At 42.2% G+C, this 18,066-nt stretch overlaps 1 protein-coding gene across 2 annotated transcripts in view; it reads right to left on the minus strand.

Moving 5' to 3' along the window:
• Nucleotides 1-18,066, minus strand: part of RBPJ (recombination signal binding protein for immunoglobulin kappa J region) — a 165,918-nt gene that overhangs the window by 75,619 nt on the left and 72,233 nt on the right. The window contains exon 1 of one of the 2 annotated variants that reach the window (XM_073609125.1): nucleotides 13,171-13,375. The exons of the other annotated variant lie outside the window; for it this stretch is intronic. Coding sequence (XP_073465226.1) covers nucleotides 13,171-13,244 — 74 coding nt within the window. The 5' untranslated portion in view covers nucleotides 13,245-13,375. Of the gene's footprint in view, nucleotides 1-13,170; nucleotides 13,376-18,066 lie in introns of those variants that run through there. 2 annotated transcript variants of the gene reach the window in all.

The raw sequence follows: 18,066 nt of genomic DNA on the forward strand, positions 1-18,066 counted from the left end.
AGTTACATAGTTAGGTTGGAAAGAAAAAGTCCATCTAGTTCAACCAAAAAAAAAAAAAAAAGAAATATTCAGTATGTAAATGTGAGCATTTACATACAGTGACATGTCCACACAAGAATTTTTGATGTGACAAAAAAACCCCCAAAAAAACCCCCAAAAAAAAAAGCCAAAACAAAAACGCCGAATTACATTAAAAAATACAGGCATAATGCACTAGCTATTAAAAAGGAGGATAACACGTATAGTGACTGGCAAATGTAATTTCCATAAAGTATGACGATAGATCTTAACACTATAAAACTGTCTGCCAATACACACATCGGAATTTGACCTATGGATAAACAGCGGTGTTATCTAAAAGGGAGCCGAGTCAATCTAAATCATTTATCTGCATATATATTAGTGGTATAAAAAAAAAAAAAATTAAAAAAGCGCTCTCTGCTATGCACAGCTTGCATCTAAACCATCCTAACATAATACGGTCTCATAAAGCAGGCCATATATGCAATTTTCATTCCTTCCACCATGGGAAACTGAGGCAAGAGGTCCCTCTAATGTACTCCAAAAAAAAGAGGAATTTACATGTAAGACAAAACCCCATTTTCAAAAACGTAAAAATTACAGGACACAGGTTTTTATAAAGCCGGCCATACATGGATCAAAATTCAGCCGGATCAGCAGGGATGGCCCATTTTTGAACCACATATGGGCAGGCTGATTGTACACAAGTCTATCTACTGAATGACTTCGGTAAAACCAGCCTGGAGGGTTTTTCTTGGTAGATCAGTGCCCTCGGCTATAGCCAGGCAGCACTGATCATTGTATTCTAATGGCAGGAAAGGCTCCCTGCTGTCAGAACACAATGGCACAGCAGGAGGATTCCCCCATCCACACATTCAATTAGGGAAATACATTTTTTTCATTCAACCCGCTGGTTGCATGTAAAAATCAAATGGTGAATGGCCTGCCTTAGTCTTAAAGAGGAGCTCCAGTCTCCCCCCAGAAGATTAAAAAAAGTCTACACATACTGTACCCACTGACTTAATATAAGGACACTTGTCCAGGGATTCAGCGATATCGGCTTTGAGTGCAGCCGGCAGTAAAGCCTTCTGACTTCACAGCCGATTTCCAACTGCGCATGCGTGAGTCTCGCTGCACTTTGAATGGTCCCACAGTCTTGTAGGCTGCAGGGGGAGGAGGGGGCCAAAGACCCTTGTAGATCGCTGCGCTCTCTCTTACCCGAACCCGATCGTTTCAGCGACAGGGACGAGCTCAGCAGCTCCAACCGCTGTCTTGGGTCCTCATTGGATAGATTGATAGCATTGGCTCCCGCTGCCGTCCATCAAGTCCAGTGACACGGGAGCCGAGGCCGAGTCACGCTGTCTGGGTCAATGGGCGCAGCAGCAGGATTCGAGAGCATGAGTGCCCCCATGGAAAGCGGCTCTCCGTGGGGGCAAACTAGAAGAGCCAGGAGTGCCGAGGGAGGACCTCAGAAAAGGAGGATAGGGGCCACTCTGTGCAACTCCCTTCACAGAGGTGATAAGTATAATAGGTTTGTTATTTAAACAAAAAAAAAAAAAAAAAAAACCAAAAAAAAAAAAACAAAAAACCAAGGCTTTATAAATCACTTTAAAAGCAGAGTTCCACCCAGAAATGGAACTTCCGCTTATCCGGTTCCTCCCCCCCTCCGGTGTCACATTTGGCATCTTTCAGTCTAGCATTTCCTCCCACTTCTGGCGAAAGATCGCCGCAGTATCCGCGACAATCTACGTTATGTCCGGCCCCTCCTCCGCCCCCGCTGTCTTCTGGGAGACACACAGGTCCCAGAAGACAGCAGGGATCAGTCAGAATGTGCAGCACAATTCACACATGCACAGTAGGGAAACGGGCTCTGATGTCACAAGGCTTCATTTCCCGATTCCCTTACTGAAGATGCCAGCGACTCCACCTGGGAGCCGAGGGATAGGTCGGCTTCAGGCGAGAACATCGTGGGCGCCCTGGACAGGTAAGTGTCCTTATTTTAAAAATCAGCAGCTACAGTATTTGTAGCTGCTGACTTTTAATTTTCTTTTTTGCAAGCAGAACTCCGCTTTAAGTTGCCAACCTAAAAACATAAATGACATCTACGTACAAGGTTTTAATAAATACCTTGTTCATGTGCATTCTATAGGCTGACAAATACATATGCACTTGGGAAAAAATGGTTACTTTTTAAAACATTTATCTTACCAAAAAAAAAAAAAAAACTCAATGGGACAGCACTGGGAACACATGCTTTCAAACCCACTCCCAGCTGCTATACCGGTTGGGAGTGTGCTTACATTTGTAAAGTTGACGGCTTCCATGTGGAAGTGATACAAGCAGTTCACTTCCACAACCAGCGCAATGTGGGGTATTGAAGCTTTTTCACCACTTCACGGACAGACACAATTTTAAGGCTTGACATTTTGGGTATCTTTTTACTCGGCGCAACCTCATCTTTAATATTTTACCAATAATTGTGTCATCTATTGTGTTTATATGTACTATGATTAGCTTTAGTACATTTATTGAAATTTAGCGTTTTTAATATTTTGCTAACATCAAGTGACAGAAAAAAAAAAAAAAAGACGGAACTACCACCATTTTATTCTCTAGTGTGTCTGCTTTCAAAAAAATATATATACCATTTGGGGGGTTTTAAGAAATCTTCAGGCCTAAAGTGACTTTTGAAATATGTAAACAAAAAATTGACTCCAGGACTAAAGTAGTTAAAAATGTATTTCAGCGCCGGTTCACATTAGAAGCGGCACGACTTGCAGGTCGCCTCACCGAGGCAACCTGCACACGACTGCCGCGGCGACTTGCAAGACGACTTCTGTATAGAAGTCTATGCAAGTCGCCCCCAAAGTAGTACAGGAACCTTTCTTCTAAGTCGGAGCGACGATTAGAACGGTTCCATTGTATAGAACGGGAGGCGACTTGTCAGGCGGCTAGGTCGCCTGACAAGTCGCCCCCGTGTGAACCGGCTCTTACTGGGCACAGAGAAAAGGAAACCACTGACAGGTGCAGCCTGAAGACTTGTTTACTAACAAACCTCATTTGATCAACATGATCAGAGACCACACTGGATAGTTCCTGATCATTAGCAGAGGCCATGAACTGCTCACAGCACACGATCTGTGCTCATCCCATGTACAGATGGAAGGCAAAAAATCATTAGAAGAAACCTGTGCAGATAGAAACACAGAAGCTGCCATCCTGGCTCAACTAACCGGTGAGTCACCAACCCAGAAACACACAGCCAGGGAAAGGTCTGAACTCCAGCACCCCGCCATTATTGTTCCTGGCCAATGACTCACTAGGTAAGCCTGATACTGAACAGGTATGAAAATCAAGTCAGAGAAAAGTCCTGAGCTGAAAACTTGTTCTAGTTCAGTGTTTAAAACTATTTCAGAAAGAGCAACAGCAGGACAACCAGGCAACTAGGATTTGCAGAAGTAGTCTGGAAGGCGATATCTAGTAGGGGTGCACCAAATGGAAATTTTGGTGCCGAAACCGATATCGAAAATGAAGGATGCACTAGGCCGAAAATCGAAACCGTCAGTTTAAAAAAAAAAAAAAAAAGAAATATATATATATATATATATATATATATATATATATATATATATATATATATATATATATATATATATATATATATATACATACATACACACACACATATATACACACACACACATACATACACTTGTATTAAACTTTTTTTTATTAACATCATTAAATATAAATTTATTGTTTGCCATTATTGGCACCTTTATTGCAAGTAAGGTCAAGAAAAATGCAGTCTCTGACCATCTCTTGTATCATGTATGCAATCACTTAAACACGTTGGTTTAAGTGATGATCAGAGACTGCAGACATGATACAGGAGATGGTCAGAGACTGCAGACGTGATACAAGAGATCAATGCAGCCTCACCAGTGTCCATCAAATGCAGCCTGCTTGTTCCCAGCAGCCTCGCCAGTGCCTGTCTATATAGGCAGCCTGCCTGTGCCCAGCAGCCTCACCAGTGCCCATCATATGCAGCCCATCAGTGCCCAGCAGACTCAGCAGTGCCCATCAAATGCAGCCTCACCATGGCATGTCATATGCAGCCTACCAGTGCCCAGCAGCCACACCCGTGCCGTCATATGCAGCCTACCTGTGCCCAGCAGCCTCACCAGTGCTTGTCATATGCATCCTGCCTGTGCCCAGCAGCCTCACCAGTGCCTGTCATATGCAGCATGCCTGTGCCCACATCACAGTGGCGATCTCAGTCTGTCATGGAGCAGGGTTTGAATTGTCCGGGCCCTAGTAACAATGTCCCGCCTCCTGTGATCACGTTGCACTGGCTCAATGTCCCGCCATTGGATCAGTGTGTCGTCTATCACAGGAGGCGGGACATTGTTACTACAGCCTGGACAATTCAGCTCCATAACATGCGGAGATCGTGGCGAGCAGGGAGGGGAGGAAGAGGGAAAGGACGGCACCCGAGGTGGACCCCGCCCCCTTTCGGTATCGGCTTTTTTTTGCTATCGGCTGAATGAAAAAACAGTTTCCGGTGGCCGAAATTCCGGTGCACCTCTAATATCTAGGCTACAAAGAATATCTCACCGGCAAATAGTATTTTCAAAAAAAGATCAGCAATGGTAGACCACATCTCTCTAAAAAAAAAAAAAAAGGTGGTTTATTTTAGGGCTGCTCTTTTACATACTGTCATCAGTGCAGTAAAGCCTTATAACTGGTGTTGCAATGATCAGTGACACAGACTGGTGATAGTATGAAAAATGTTTTTATTAGGAGTTTATTTAACACACTGTGACCACAGTGTTACCATAGTAATAATACTGTACTAATCTGGGGAAGTGGTCAGGATTTTTTTTTTTTTTTTTTTTTTTTTTTTTTTTACACATTGCAATTGCTTAGCAATCATTTTTACTAAATTAAACTGATCCATTCAGTAAGTGTTGTGATTATCCACAGCTAATCACATGGTACAGATGGGCTGTGGTTGGCCCTGCCTTTACCATGTGATCACGGTGACCAATCACAGCTAGCAACTCAATCATACACAACAATGGATGGCATTAATGGAAGCCATCCATTGTTTACATCGGTCATGTGATCTATCACATGATACCGGCAGCGGGCCGGTACAGTAAGCTGTCATCGGCGGTGTTCGACAGATTGTGCCCAGTGTGGCTTTAAGGCAGTGCACGAGATGCGTACCGGGAGGACCTCATATTGCAATAGGCTGGGTGGGAAATGGTAAAGTATAAAAACTCACGCACCTTCCTGACCTACTGATACATCCCCAGAGATCCCTCACTGCTCCGTCCTCCATAACAAAATACCAAGTGCTTCCAGGTATTGGGGGGGGGCGCGGACGGGACATGCAATCTTCTATGGTGCGGTGGTCAGTAAATTTCTAGGCCTGAGCATCATCACATGACAGTGAACCCAACATTCTCTCTGGATTCTAACACCAACATTTGCATTTTGTGCCATCTGTGACACAGTAAAAGGCAGCATGAGTTAGCTGGAGAGGCAAAAATGCCAACGAGCCGGGCCCTCGGATTCCTCCTGTACTGAATTGTGATGTAACTATACTGTCTGCCCTCATGTTGTAAAGCGCTGCGGAAGCTGTAGGCGCTATATAAATCCTGTATAATTATACTATTAGTGAGTAAGGGAAGATGTGTGGTTAAAAAAAGAAAAAGAAAAAAGAAAGAAAGCAGGGTGAAAGAGAATCCCTGACTGGCACAGCACAAGGGCAGACGTAAACTCACCAGAAAAGCAAAAAAAAAAAAAAAAAAAAAAAAAGTATTTCTCTGAAACACAAAGAAGCAGCTTTTAGAATGTTATTTTGGTTTTCACTACCCTATATTCATTTCCTTTCTCCTCAGCTGGCTGGAGTTGCAATTGACGAAGCAACATTTCAGGTAGATGTACATTCCTATGAAATACTGTATGTACAACCCATGGTTTACTTTCGCAACATATTCCAATAGCCAAACATTGGATCTTCTTTTAAACGATGCCCACAGAGAAAGGCGATATACTTGAACAAATAACACCTAAAACTGACATTCATTCTCATAATCGAACGAAAATGCAGATCTATCACGTCTCGTCACTTGAAATTAGAATAGGTATTCCAGGTTATGTCTTCCTTAGGATCCTTTCACATGGGTGGCATCCATGAAAAGATCTCCTGCTGAAATTGAACAGGATGGAAAGGCTGTCACTTTTGTGACATCTGTGTCAGTTTATGTTTTTCCTCCGGCTCCGAAGTAATCTGACACGTGACCGTTAACACCCTTTTACCTCCAATCCATTAAGCTCAGGCCCCAAAATTAAAAAAAAAAAAAAAAAAAAAAAAAAAAAAAGTCTGGACCTAGACAGACTTGAAAGAAGTCGGCTGTAAACAGAAGCACATCCACCTGCCCATAGACTGGCATGGAATTTCTATTCAGAGTTGCCTGAAGAGCTGACAGGCAGGTCTAAGCGGAAGAGCCATGTGAAAGTGGATTTAGGGAGAGTATGCAAGTGGAACTGGGCTTTTTTAACCACTTGCCGACCTGCCGCAGTACATATACTGCGATGGGGCTGCTCCTACAGGCACAGCGATGTACTGGTACATTCTCGGCCTGTTTCCAGATTTCGGGCGCACATGCACGCCCCTGCCCGCCTTCTCCCCTTAACACAGCAGGAGTTGGTCAGCAGATCCCACCCAATGATTCATGACCGGGACATGCCAATCGGCTGTCGACAATCAACACAGGGCTCTGAATTGAGGGAACAAACACTTTGTTTCTTTTCCCTGCAAGTTAAAGTTTGTAAAATAATGTTCTTTAGCAAGGAACATACATACCACATTAAAAATGATGCTACTAAAATGAGTGTGCAGTAAATTTCCTCTAGCATTCCTCCCGTTTCTTCTTGCTGGAAGCTGCCATTTTGCTGATGTCCAGAACCCCTGAACAGCAGTAAATCTTTAAGCTGGCAGCAGATCAGCCTCCACATTTTCAGCACAGTGCCGAAAGATGGAGAGCAACTGAGTATGTGCAGAGCAGGGTGAGACAGCGTATTACTGCATTGTCACGTGCACTCGGCCCGTGGACATTTTACCCCTTCACGCCGACCATACGCAAATATGCGGCCTTGGCTTGAAGGGGTTGTACTGGGGTGATGCCTGCAGCTGCATGCATCACCACGACACCGTTTTATTTTTTTTTTTATTTTTTTTTTTTTTTTTAGAGCCGGTGGCTGGCTTTCTTGGAGCAACAACCAATGAACAAGCCGCTCTGGTGTTATCCCAAGCAGCGGGAGGGGACGTCCCACTACCTTCTGCGGCTTGCCCAGGCTCTCCCATCCCACCGGGAGGCCTGCGCGACCAGCCACCATTTCTTCGCCGGCTGGCCATAGACCCGAGCAAAACTGGAATCAGCTTTGATTGGGTCTCGAATCTGGTAACTCGGAAGCGATGTCATGACATCGCTTCCGGTTTACACAAGACTTAAAGGCTCCAAATTTAAAATAAATTAATTACAGTACTCAAAACAGCCAAACTTGGCATTTTAAATGCTTTTAAGTGCAAAGGAGAGATTTGGGGTCTTTTAGACCCCAGATCCCTCCATAAAGTGTACCAGTCACTGCCTATTACTGTCACAAAGGTTTTTTACATTCCTTCTGACAGCAATAAAAGTGATCCCAATTTATTTTTTTTATAAGGGACAGTGTAAAAATAAATAAAATAAGGACATTTTTTTTTAAAAGTGCCCCATCCCTCCATGCTTCTACAGCTTGGGTGGGGGGTTTGGGCTGTGTAATGTTATCTTCATTTATTAGCAGGTGAATGCGGCCCTCCATGCATTCACATACACTAAATCCGGCATTAAAGAGGCTGTAAAGGCAGGTTTTATTTATCTTAATACATTCTATGAATTAACATAAAAAGCCTTCTGTGTGCAGCAGCCCCTCTAATACTTACCTGAGGTCCCTCTCTTTCCAGCGATGTCCACAAGTTTTTCAGTCATCCGAGATTCTCCTTCCTGATTGGCCAGGACACAGCAGCGGCGCGACTAGCTCCCGCTGCTGTCAAAGTCAGCTGGTTAATCAAGGGAGAGAGAGGGGGCGGAGCTCCATGTCCATGGACACACGGAGCTGTGACTCAGCTTGAGTGCCCCCATAGCAAGCTGCTTTCTGTGGGGGCACTGAACAGGAGGGAGTGGTCAGGAGCAGAGACGAGGAACCCGAGAAGAGGAGGAACTGGGTTGCTCTGTGCAAATCCACTGCAACGAAGCAGGTAAGTATAACATATTTATTATTTTTATAGAAAAAACGAGCCTTTACAATCACTTTAAGTGAAAAGGGTTGCTGCTTTACAGTATTAGGTGTATTTGTTTTTTGGGTTAAAATAAAGAGGTTATATTTACCTGCTCTGTGCGATATTGCACAAAAAAAGTCACCTACCTCCTCTTCTTGAAGTCCCCCACTGGCACAGTCAGTCACATTCCCCCTCCTCTGATGTCCCCTTAGCATGCTGGGCTCTAAGAAGGCACCCGTGGATGTGCTCCTGAGGTGAGCTGTGTACATCCATAGTCACACACAGCGTCGGTATGCCACACCCCCACTCCTTCCTCACAGGTGTTTGACAGCAGCAGGAGCCAAAGGCACCGCTACCCTTAGGATTTCCTGTAAGACCAGGAAGTGAGGGGAAGCGGGGCTGCAGTGACAGGAGTCAGTTAAGTGTTTAGGGATGAGGGTGGGTAGGACAGGTAGAAGAGCATTGTTTTTACCTTAATGCAGTGAATGCATGAAGATTTAAAAAAAAAAAAAAAACTTTTTGACCACCAAGTGTGCATTGAACACATTTTTGTTGACATGTTACGCAAAATAGAGAAGAAAATTCCTATCAAACTGCCTACTTAATACACGTTGGCACACAAAAATATAAAATAAGTCTTTTTTTTATGCATTCAAAGTAGGGTTTAGACATAAACTACCCACATCGTAATGAATGAGATTTCTGCTTATAAATGCAGTTTCAGAAACAGACAAGTGTGAACAGGCCTGTAATTAGGGGTAACCACAGGATGTCATGCATAAACACTACAATTTGCATCTGCTACAACAACCTTGTAAGAGCTGAACGTCTCAATCACAGTTGAAAACGATAAATACCTTTCCGTCTGCATACAACCAACTCAAGCGTCTCATATCGAGTCTTTCTTCAAAAGCTGACCATTTTCAGCCACAACGGTTTATTGTTAATCTGAACACTCTGCCTAAAAGCCAAAAACAACATCTCAGCTGGTAAAAACTGAAACCCAGAGATGATGATAGCTTCTATGAAAGTTTCAGGCAGGTGTAGCTTTACAATTACAGAACAGTAGTGTGCTACTTCACGCACTGCGTACAACTACACACACGGAGTTCTTCTAATTATAAGATAATGGAGAATATCTGCTTGATTCCTGACAGAGAACCTATACAAAACACAATGCAAACCCTATTAAGGCCACTTTTCTTTGTACGGTTTTCCAAGATTTTTCTAAACAGAGAAATACCAACTGTTTTAATTCCACGATATCTTTAGCTCTGCAAATCTTGTTGGCTTACAGATTCAACAGATTTTTCTCTTAGTGCCGGTTCACACTGGGACGACTTGTCAGGCGACTGTAGCGTCCCGTTGTGTACAATGGAACCGTTCTAATCAGAGCGATGCAAGTCGCTCCGACTTAGAAAAAAGTTCCTGTATGACTTTGGGGGCGACTTGCATTGACTTCTATACAGAAGTCGTTTTGCAGGTCGCCTGAGGCAGTCGCGCTGCAAGTCGTGCTGCCTCAGTGTGAACCGACAATTACAGAACAGCCTACAAAGCATGTGAGGAACAAGCAGGGTGGATAAAAATCAAGGTTTAAAAAAAAATAAACATCAGATTTTTTTTGTTTAGTAAAATGCTTTGGAGTAAATATCTTTCTAAAGATCGTTTTATATTTAAGCTATATTAATAATTTAGTTTATTCAGCATGAAATGGAGCTTAGTTATGTAGCATGAGGCTGTATATTCTGCAATATTTACATTTTTGGTAAACTCATTCAATGAATCCAAGCTCTGCAAGCTGAGATAACATGCACTGCATTGCTGTAGTCACACAACTTCACGGTAACTATGAGATAAAACAAAGTACAGGAATATGCCTCTATCCCATGGTTTTGCAAATCTATGTACACTACAAACTGTATGATTGAATAGTTTCTGATATTGTTGTTTTACTAACCCGAGAGTAGAGCTGCATGATTCTGGCCAAAATGAAAATCACTATTGTTTTGCTTAGAATAAAAAGATCGATTCTCGCAACATCTTTCACATTATTAAAAAAAAAAAAAAATTTTAAAAAGGGGCTAACATTCGTTTTTTTTTTTTTTTTTAATTCGTTAAACTAATTTTTTCAAAAATTGCATTTGAAAGACAGCTACGCAAATACAGTGCGACATAAAATATTGCAACAACCACCATTTTATTCTCTAGGGCAGCGATTCTCAACCAAGGTCCCGTGGAACCCTAGGGTTCCTCCAAAAGTTGCTAGGGGTTCTTCTTCAGCATTGGGCAATTTCTGCCTCTCAGATACGTTCCCACTGACACCACTGATCTTTTTAGCTATCTGTAAGGAGGTAATTCTTCCCATTGAACACAAGTGTAAGGACCATTCTTCCCACTGACCATCACACTATTGTATCACGAGTTGTAGATTTCCCATTTTTAGCAGGGGTTCCCTGAGATCGGAGAAATATTTCAAGGGTTCCTCTGTGTTGAAAAGGTTGATAAAGGCTGCTCAGGGGTCTCTACTAAAATAAAATATATATATATATAAAATATGTTTGGGGGTTCTAAGTATTTTTCTAGCTAAAAAAAAAAAAAAAAAAAATGATTTTAACGTGAAACCAACAAATGTCAGAAAAAGGTTTCATGTTTAGGTGGTTAAACTTTTCACTTACACACAAGTCTATTGCATTGACAAATTGTTACAATGTTTAAACTTAAGTTCAACTGATAAAGAATGTTTTGATTCTTGGCAGACTGCCTGGTTTTTCTCTTCCTTTCTTTTGAGGGCTGTGGCTTCAGAAGAGCTGAGAGAATTCTTTGCATAAAAAGAATTGTGAAACACTTTAGTCAAGATCGAGATAACGATTCTTGACATTAATTGTGCAGCTCTACCGGAGAGCCTAGTATTCTAAAAAGGAAACCTTCATTTTCTTTTGCAACTATTAAAGATTCCACCTACCAGCAAGAATAAGTCTGTACTTTTAAAGAGCACCTGTCATTTCAGATCCATCATGGCAGCGCCTGTTAGCAGGCATCCACTCACCTGCTGCCGCCACGTCCCTCACCTTGTTGTGTCACTGCCACATAACCATTAAAGTGAATGGGACTGTTGGCGAGTCAACAGCGGGTCAGAAGAGGAGCCGCTGCGGGACAGAGAAAACAGTTTCTCTTTAAAAATTACGATTTTAAATCTTGTTGATTTAAATCCAGCCTTTTTAGTAGTGAATTAAATCGCTTTAACTGAAATCAAATCCACCGTGGTTGGAGCACATACACTTTATTGTCAAAGGTATTGTGACGCCTGCCTTTACACGCACATGAACATTAAAGGTCATCCCAGTCTTAGTCTGTAGGGTTCAATATTGAGTTGGCCCACCCTTTGCGGCTATAACAGCTTCAACTCTTCTGGGAAGGATGTCCACAAGATTTAGGTGCATCTATGGGAGCGTTTGACCATTTTTGCAGAAGCGCATTTGTGAGGTCAGGCACTGATGTTGGGCGAGAAGGCCTGACTTGCAGTCTCTAATCTATATCATCCCAAAGGTGTTCTATCAGGTTGAGGTCAGGACCCTGTGTAGGCCATTCAAGTTCCTCCACCCCAAACTCCCTCATCCACGTCTTTATGGACTTTACTTTGTGCACTGGTCCAAATCATTTGGTGGAGGGGGGATTATGAAGTGGGGTTGTTTTTCAGGGGTTGGGCTTGGCCCCTTAGTTCTAGTTAAGAGAACTCTTAAGGCGACATTTTGGACAATTCTCTCAACTGTGTGGGAACAGTTTGGAGATGGCCCCTTCCTGCTCCAACATGCACGTATTTATTTTCTTCTTTCTCAAGAAAAAGTCATATTGTGTTAAGCCAGAGATAAAAACAAACGGGCTTCAGTCGAAATCTAACAATAACAAAGGGCTGCCGCACAAACGATAACAAGTACAACAATACGGTTTATTTTCAACTACAGAACAAAGATACATAGGAAACTATGCCAACAATAGTTTCAGGTGCCCCCCTATGTATATGTGCACACACAGAATTTTACAAAATGATAGTAATAAGGGTTATCTGAAGGGATCAAGTCAATTTCCTGCTTTCAGTGTATCTGGCTGAAACCATTTCCAGAGCTACCAAACAGAAGATAAGTCACTCATTCATCTGGGAATGTAAATTTTAGCTTGTACTATTGGGCTCAAATTGTAATGGAACACAAGTGAACTGTGCCCAGGACCACCTCCGCCAAGTGGTCCTGGGCACAGTACCCTCAACTATTCCTGGGCACAGATCAGAGCACTCACACTACACAAACGAATCAGACCAAGTGGGTGAATCATGGCCAGGCTTGGTTGAAACTGCCAGTGTGGGTGACATTCAAAATTCAGAGCTAGAAAAGTCCTAAAAAGGAGTTCCTTCACCTAAAAAAAGTTATAGCCAAAAATCCCACTTTTTTGAGCTTTTGGAACTGGCAGCAGAAATGCACACAGTTTAGACACACTGGTGGCTACTGAATTGTTAAGATGTCCTTACGTGGGTATGAAGATCTGATCTCCACCGCACACTAATAGTGCGAAACCATTTATATCGGCATAGAGCAGAGGTCACTGAAGGGCACATTGCACGGCAAGGCAAGTCCTCAAAACCTGTACAGCAAAATCTAAACACCAGCAGCTCTGCAGGGTTGAAGAAAAATGACTTCTCTAAAAAGTATCCTTAAATTACCAAAAGCCACAAAGTAGAATATGCATACCATTTTCACACAATGAAAGGCAACAGATTATTTTTTTTTATACACTCTCCTTTTATAAAGCAATTCATATCCTACCTGAAGCCATTTCTCAGAAAGCCATGAAGCCTCCAGTCCATTACCACCAGCTGACTGTCCTGCCTCCAATCCATCTACGACGGTCAGACTTGAAATGTTTCACCAGCGTAGCTACAGATCTAACCACATATACTGAAGTAGGTGGAAGCGTTTCCTCTTTACTAAGAATCAAGGCAACTACTCACTCAAGACAGGCAGATGAAAGTAGAAAGGTCAAGAACTACTGGTTAAAAACTGGAAGAAAAAAAAAAAAAAAAAAAAAATCTCTCTGTGGCTGGTAAGTGGGCTCTGCAGCAACAAATGATTGGTTTTGTGGGCAAAAAACAAATCGGACACCAAGTTGGGCAACCAGCTTGTGACACTTCAAAATAAATAAAACGTATGATTAGTGAAAGAGAAAGCAACAAGGTTTTACATGCTCAGTAAGTTTGTCTGTATATACGTTAGTGCTATAGTGATACACAGCGATAACCGATTAGTGCTCTTCACCGCCAAAACACAACTTTTTAGGCTTTAAAAACATCAAATGGCAGGTCCATCTGAAAACGATATTTTAGTTCTAGGTGAAGACTAGCCTCTGTCTTGCATACTCCAAAAGCAAGGTTTCCCCATCATAATTGCACACTCTAGTCAATGCATTCTCCATAACAAAAATTAAAGAATTTAAATACCAAACAAGAAAACCAGGACCTGCATATAAAAGGTCACAACAGGTGTGCAGATGAAATAACTTTAAAAGTTAAGTCCACCTTTAGGAATATATTACACCTATATTTAGAGTGTAACATTTTTATTTATTTATTTATTTCAGGTACTTATATAGCGCCGTCAATTTACGCAGCACTTTACATATACATTGTACATTCACATCAGTCCCTACCCTCAAGGAGCTTACAATCTAAGGTCCCTAACTCACATTCATACATACTAGGGACAATTTAGACAGTATCCAATTAACCTACCAGTATGTCTTTGGAGTGTGGGAGGAAACCGGAGTACCCGGATGTTCCTTTACATACACCTTCCTTCAGCAGTGTTCCCTGCTCTGTAGCAGCAGATGGGGGATCTTCTCCCCACACCCGTTTGTCAATTTTTGAAAACAGCGCGGCTGAGTGGAGCCCCCCCACACAGCCACGTCAGATATACACCCACACTTAACTGGATTCTACTTTGGCAGCTTTTCAGTGGTTATATCGGGGTGATGCCTGTATCTACAGGCATCATCCCGGTATTGATCTTTTCAGACGGCGATTCCCTGCACCGTAAGAACAATCATAGCGGCTGTTCTTACAGGCGGCGGGAGGGGACGAGGGGACACCGCACTCCCCCATCTGCCCTCTACCAGCTCACCCGTGCGATCAAGCTGGAGAAGGAATCCGGCAGAAGTTCACCATAGAGAAAACCGGTGACCAGATGGTCCCTGGCAGGGTATGACTCGAAGGCCTGGGTGTGACATTATGATGTTGCATCCGGCCTGGCAGTTGTAAATACTGCCGTGTACTCAGCTGAAAAGCCAAGATTTTTTTTTTTTTTTTTTGATCTCAGGCTTTCGAGCCTGTAGGAGAGATGTCTTATTGACTCCACATCTCTCCATAAAAAAGGACCGGTCATGCCCTATTCCTTTTACAAGGGATATTTACATTCCTTGTAATAGGAATAAAAGTGATTAAAAAAAAAAATTAAACAATAAAAAAAAAAAAAAAAAAAAAATGTAAAGTGCCCCTTTCCACAGAAGCAAATGCATACATACGTTGCGCCCACATATGTAAATGGTATTCAAACTACACATGAGGTATCGGCTGGGTACGTGGGAGCGAGAGCATTAATAATTCTAGCACTAGACCTCCTCTAACTCTAAAAAGGTAACCTGTAAGAAATTTTAAAGTGTTGCCTATGGGGATTTGTAAATACCGAAGTTTGGCGCCATTCCACGAGTGTGTGCAATTTTAGAGCGTGACATGTTAGGTATACATTTAGTTTTTCAGTGTAACATCTTTCAAATTATAAAAAAAAAAAAAATTGGGCTAGCTTTGGTGTTTTTGGTTTTTTTTTTTTTAATTCATTAAACCATTTTTTGTCCAATAAAAATGCGCTTGAAAAATTGCTGTGCAAATACCATGTGACATAAAAAGTTGCCATTTTATTTCCTAGGGTCTCTGCTATAAACATATATAATGTTTGGGGGTTCTGAGTTAAAAAAAAAAAAAAATTATGATTTTTACATGTAGGAGCAGAGTGCCAGAATCGGACTGGATGGCAAGTGGTTAAATGGTGACAAGATTGAAGTCATGCTTATTGGCACTCCAATTATGTACGGCCAGTTCTGATAACCTATCTATAGATGGCACTGTACTTGAGCTTCAGTCTAAACTGAAAAATCTAGGTGTGATAGTTGATGCTAGCTTAACCACTTCAGCCCCAGAAGATTAACCCCTTAATGACCAGAGCATTTTTTGGGATCCTGCACTGCGACCCTTTAACTGACAATTGCGCAGTTGTCCTTTTTTTCCCCCCACAAATAGAGTTTTCTTTTGGTGGTATTTGATACTTGACACCTCTGCAAAAAAAAAAAAAAAGCTATATATCTATCTCTATCTATCTCTCTTAGTTTAGGCTATGTATTTTTCTACATATTTTTGTTAAAAAAAAAAAAAAAAAAATCACAATAAGTGTATATTGATTGGTTTGCGCAAAAGTTATAGTGTCTACAAAATAGGGTATAGATTTATGGCATTTTTAATTATTTTTTAAATTTTTTTATTAGTAATGGCAGTGATTTTTATCGGGACTGCAACATTGCGGCAGACAGATCGAACACTTGACACTATTTTGGGACCATTGTCATTTATACAGCGATCAGAGCTAAAAATAGCCACTGATTACTGTATAAATATCACTGGCAGGGAAGGTGTTAAACCAGGGCTTGACAAATTTGCTTGGAATCTAGGAGCCAGCTAAAAAAGTTAGGAGCCAGGTTTTTTTTTTCTTTTAAAGGACCGATAAAGCTTTATTTTCAATATAAAAATTAACCAATCTTAAATTTACACAGAAAGACAACTAAAACTAATGTGACTGCTTTTATTTCCTGCCAGACAGGGACACAAAACTGCCATATCCCCGCTAAGGGTCCGACCAGGACCGCCTGAAAAACTGACAGGCGAACCTGATCAGACAGCCCATGTGAAAGCAGGGAAATGACAAATAAATTCATTTTAATTAACTGCTTCCTTCCCGCAGGACGATTATATACGTCCTGTCTTTGAAGAGAAATACCATTGTTATGGTAGCAGCTAGCTACCATAACCCCAGTATCCTTTTCAAGAGCCGGCGGTTCTCTTTCAGCAGATTCGCCGCAAATCACTTTTATAGATGGTGGGAGAGGGCCCCCCTACTGCTGCGCTCCGGTGCCCTTCACCGCTTACCGTGGCCGTCAGTAACGGCGGAGGCGATCCGGACCTGTCCCTGGCCTGACATGGAGACGAGTGAGGGGAAGATGGCCCCCCGCCGGTATCCAAGTCATTGCAGGGCGGAAGCGACGTCAAATCATCACTTCCACCCATAGCTCTTAAAAGGGACATTTTTTTTTTTTTTTTTCCCAAATGACTTTTTTTAATGCATTTTAGTTTAAATATGAGATCTGAGGTCTTTTTGACCCCAGATCTCAAATTTAAGAGGTCCTGTCATGCTTTTTTTCTATTACAAGGGATTTTTACATTCCTTGTAATAGGAATAAAAGTGACTTTTTTTTTAAAAAAAAAAGAACAGTGAAAAAAGAAAAAAAAGAAAAGTTAAAATAAAAAAAAAAAAAAAAAAAAAAAAAATTTTAAATGCACCCCGAAGCAGAAGCGAACGCATATTTGAGTAGCGCCTGCATATGAAAGCAGTGTTCAAACCACACATGTGAGGTATCACCGCGATTGGTGGAGGGAGAGCAATAATTCTAGTCCTAGACCTCCTCTGTAACTTAAAACATGCAACCTGTAGAATTTTTTTAAACGTCGCCTATGGAGATTTTAAAGGGTAAAAAAGTTTGTCGCCATTCCACGAGCGGACGAAATTTTGAAGCGTGACATGTTGGGTATCAATTTACTCGGTGTAACATTATCTTTCACAATATAAAAAAAAAATTGGGCTAACTTTACTATTGTCTTATTTATTAATTAAAAAAAGGATTTTTTCCCAAAAAAGTGCGCTTGCAAGTCCGCTGCACAAATATGGTGTGACAAAGTATTGCAACGACTGCCATTTTATTCTCTAGGGTGTTAGAACTCCCAAACATTATATTTTTTATTCTAAGTAAAGGGAAGGAGATGGGTGGGCAGTGAAAACAGGCAGGGGAAGCTCCATTAGCATTGGTGGTTGTCTTGTCATACCAACGGCCACCACAAGAGGGCGCCCGATTCCAGAAGGAACCATAGGACTGCAGAAGGCTGCAAAGCCGTGGCCTCAATTACCGGCGCGGCCCAACACGATCGCGCCGGGGGGCGTTGTCGCACAGAGACAGGATACCCCAGCTGGGCCACGCCAGGTCGCTAATTCTAGTCGCAAATGCGACCTGGCGCCCGGGGTTTGTCGAGCCCTGTGTTAAACACTAGAAGGCAATCAAGGTGTTAACTGTTCCCTCAGTGTGTTCTAACTGTGGGGGGGGGACAGGGAGCAGTAGATTCCTGTCATGTCACTAGGCAGAACAGGGAAATGCCTTGTTTACATAAGCATTTCCCCGTTCTGCCTCTCCTTGTCACAATCGTGTGTCACCGGCGACATCAAGTCTGGGGGACCCATGAGCACGGGCCCACTAGCCCGGGATTACGCCCTGTGCACCCGTGCCATTCTCCCGACGTACATCGGTGCGTGGTGGTCAGGAAGCGGTTAAAGTGATTGAAAAAGGCTTTTTTT

This window comes from Aquarana catesbeiana, linkage group LG01 (assembly GCF_042186555.1).
Source record: "Aquarana catesbeiana isolate 2022-GZ linkage group LG01, ASM4218655v1, whole genome shotgun sequence".
In the NCBI taxonomy this organism is placed as follows: Eukaryota; Metazoa; Chordata; class Amphibia; order Anura; family Ranidae; genus Aquarana; species Aquarana catesbeiana.